We start from the raw sequence: 2,429 nt of genomic DNA, 5'->3' as shown, positions 1-2,429 counted from the left end.
CCCCAGTGCCGAGTCATCGTCACCCCCAGTCCAGTGGGGCAGCGTTAACCACCAGACCGTTCGTTCATCCACGAAGTTGCCCGGTTGAAATGACGGGTTTAAGTTCAACTCGGAGAGTTCGACCGGTTCAGAAAAATGTAACTGGGATGGGAGATTCGAACCCCTGACTTGTGGCGCACGGGGCCGGCTCTCTACCGGCGCGGCTACGGCGCCACAGGGCGGGTGGCCGGGAGACCTAGGCTCAAGGCACGAGTCAGCGCAGTAGCTTGAGCGGGAAAAGAACCGGTCCCATCACTACACCTTCTCACCTGGGGCTTCGAGACCGACCTCGTGGCTCCTTGATATCGTTGCGAAATTTGAACCCTGAGTCGGGGGTTCTAATACTCGACGCGCCGTCAAATTATTCGTTTTTTTGTTTGAATTTTTACGCACTGTACGAGAAGCTCGACTAGTCGGCAACCCGCGCTGGGGTTCGAGTCCCACCTGGGACCCGGCCGGCCTCGGCCGGCCTCGGGTAGGAAAACCAAACGTGCGTTAAGTATAACTGCAGGAGCCACATTTTCCAAAATTTCAGCATATCGATGAGGTCGGAGAAAAATGGGTCGGAAAAAATTAGGTCGGACAGCACTTTGGGGATTTTGGAAAAATCGCCAGGTCGGAGAAAAATAGGTCGAACTATTTAGCTGCACCGGCCATGGGTCCTCACGGCCCCGTGCGAGTATGCAACCCGTCCGCACCGCATGAATCCGGTACAGTACAAGCAGAGAAAAAGACGGCGTGGATCACCCAGTACCCTCCAGTACTCTACAAACTAATATACTTAATATTACTTCATGATTCTATTATATTTATGTCAAAGTGTTAACCTGGCCAGAACTCAGCGCTCACCCTGTTCAGCGCGACCTCAAAACCGATAGCCATCCTCGACTCGATCTCAATCAAGCTGGCGTTGGTCCTGGTGGAGTTCGGCTCGGCCAGCAAAAGGGCGCTTGCTTTCAACTGGTCTACGAATTTCTTGATGTGCACGAGCTGCGACTTGATGTCCAGAGGCTTGACGTTCAGGTGGAATACAGGTGGCGAAATCTACAGCAGAACATGAAGTGCATTCTCCAGGACGTTCCGTGAAACGTTTTAAAAGCGAAGGCCATGCCGTCGAAAGACCAAGGGACTGAATGACTCACATGGGTTATGTGCTTTGTGGCGTTTTTGGCGTCGACGGACACGGCAACGTTGAACAGAAAATATTCGCTCGAGATGCCCATCTCTTCGAACGCGTATAGTGTCTGCTTCCAGTCGAACTTACTCTCGTCCCAGGAGTCGTTCTCCAGCAGCGGCCAACCACCCGCCACCTCCAGGATCTTGCGGGCGGGCTCCAGTCCCCGCTCCTCCAGGCGCGTCGTGTTGACGCACGAGCGGTAGAGCGTCTTCGCCTTGTTGAAGGCGGCCGGGTCAGCCTCCCGGTCCGGCTCCGACAGCAACTGCTGCAGCTGCTTACGCAGCTTGGACTCCATCTGCGAGATGACGCTCACGGACTCGGAGTCCTCGGGGATCTCCGTACCCATCTCGTATCCGCCGCATGCGAACTGGTAGAAGTCCTGGCACGGGTCCGCCTGCGCGTTGATGGAGAACGACAACTCGGACGCTGGGGACAGGAGACGCTGTTCATGAGCACGCCGCGAAGTCGGTCCGCGCGAGGAGACGGGACAGCGTCCCCGAGGCACTCACCCGTGTGGTTGCAGCCGTCGGTGTAGCACACGTCGTCCACCACCTGGCTCGACGTCGTCGTTGACGGCGGTGTGACGGGGCTGGCATCTTGGAAACGGAATCGGGATTTGGTCTAAGACAGGTGCGCAAGCTAACTAGAATGTCGGGGCAGGGCGACGGGCGGCCATAGGGTGGGGGCACGATGTAGAAAACCCCCTCCAAGGACTATCCCTGCCCCCGTCTCGGTGGGTCGCGGGGCCCTACCCCACGACGACGCCCCCACCACGTACCGGTGACGATGTGGAGGGCGACCAGCAGCACCAGGAGGGAGCTGCCGAAGAGTGAGCCTCGGAGAACCCGGGAGCGGGGGCCCCGGAGGACGGTCATCTTGACGGTGGAGACGGCGGTGCTGCGGTCTCCAGACGACCCTGGGCGTGCGCAGGACCTGAATCTGAACCCGAATATTTGTCACGCCGCAACAACGGCTCGATCCGATCGCAAAACGCGACGCCGGACGCGGTGCTTTACGGCGCGGGCCGGGGACTGACGTCTATATCCGATCAGCTCGCCATCATCGGTCGCGGCGGCCGGCAGAGGCCCGGCGGGGACTCGCGGGGTCAAGGTTCGTGTTCAGCACGGCCACCCGATGCCGTTTCGACCAGTGCGGCGGCGGGCTGGGCTGCGCCCCCACGCGTCGACTCGTTACCTCCTGTCTCCCTCCCCCC

At 59.2% G+C, this 2,429-nt stretch overlaps 1 protein-coding gene across 1 annotated transcript; it reads right to left on the bottom strand.

Moving 5' to 3' along the window:
* Positions 1–37: 37 nt before the first annotated feature.
* LOC127750615 (neprilysin-2-like) lies at positions 38–2,308 on the bottom strand. Its single transcript, XM_052272727.1, has 4 exons — positions 1,995–2,308; positions 1,726–1,812; positions 1,182–1,642; positions 38–1,083 (listed from the first exon to the last, which is right to left on the bottom strand). The coding sequence occupies exons 1-4, from the start codon at positions 2,089–2,091 to the stop codon at positions 862–864; spliced, it is 867 nt and encodes a 288-aa protein (XP_052128687.1). The 5' UTR covers positions 2,092–2,308; the 3' UTR covers positions 38–861.
* Positions 2,309–2,429: the final 121 nt, after the last annotated feature.

This window comes from Frankliniella occidentalis, unplaced genomic scaffold, assembly GCF_000697945.3.
Source record: "Frankliniella occidentalis isolate FOCC.00 unplaced genomic scaffold, Focc_3.1 Scaffold7, whole genome shotgun sequence".
Lineage (NCBI taxonomy): Eukaryota > Metazoa > Arthropoda > Insecta > Thysanoptera > Thripidae > Frankliniella > Frankliniella occidentalis.
This window is presented reverse-complemented; position numbering and strand designations above follow the sequence as displayed.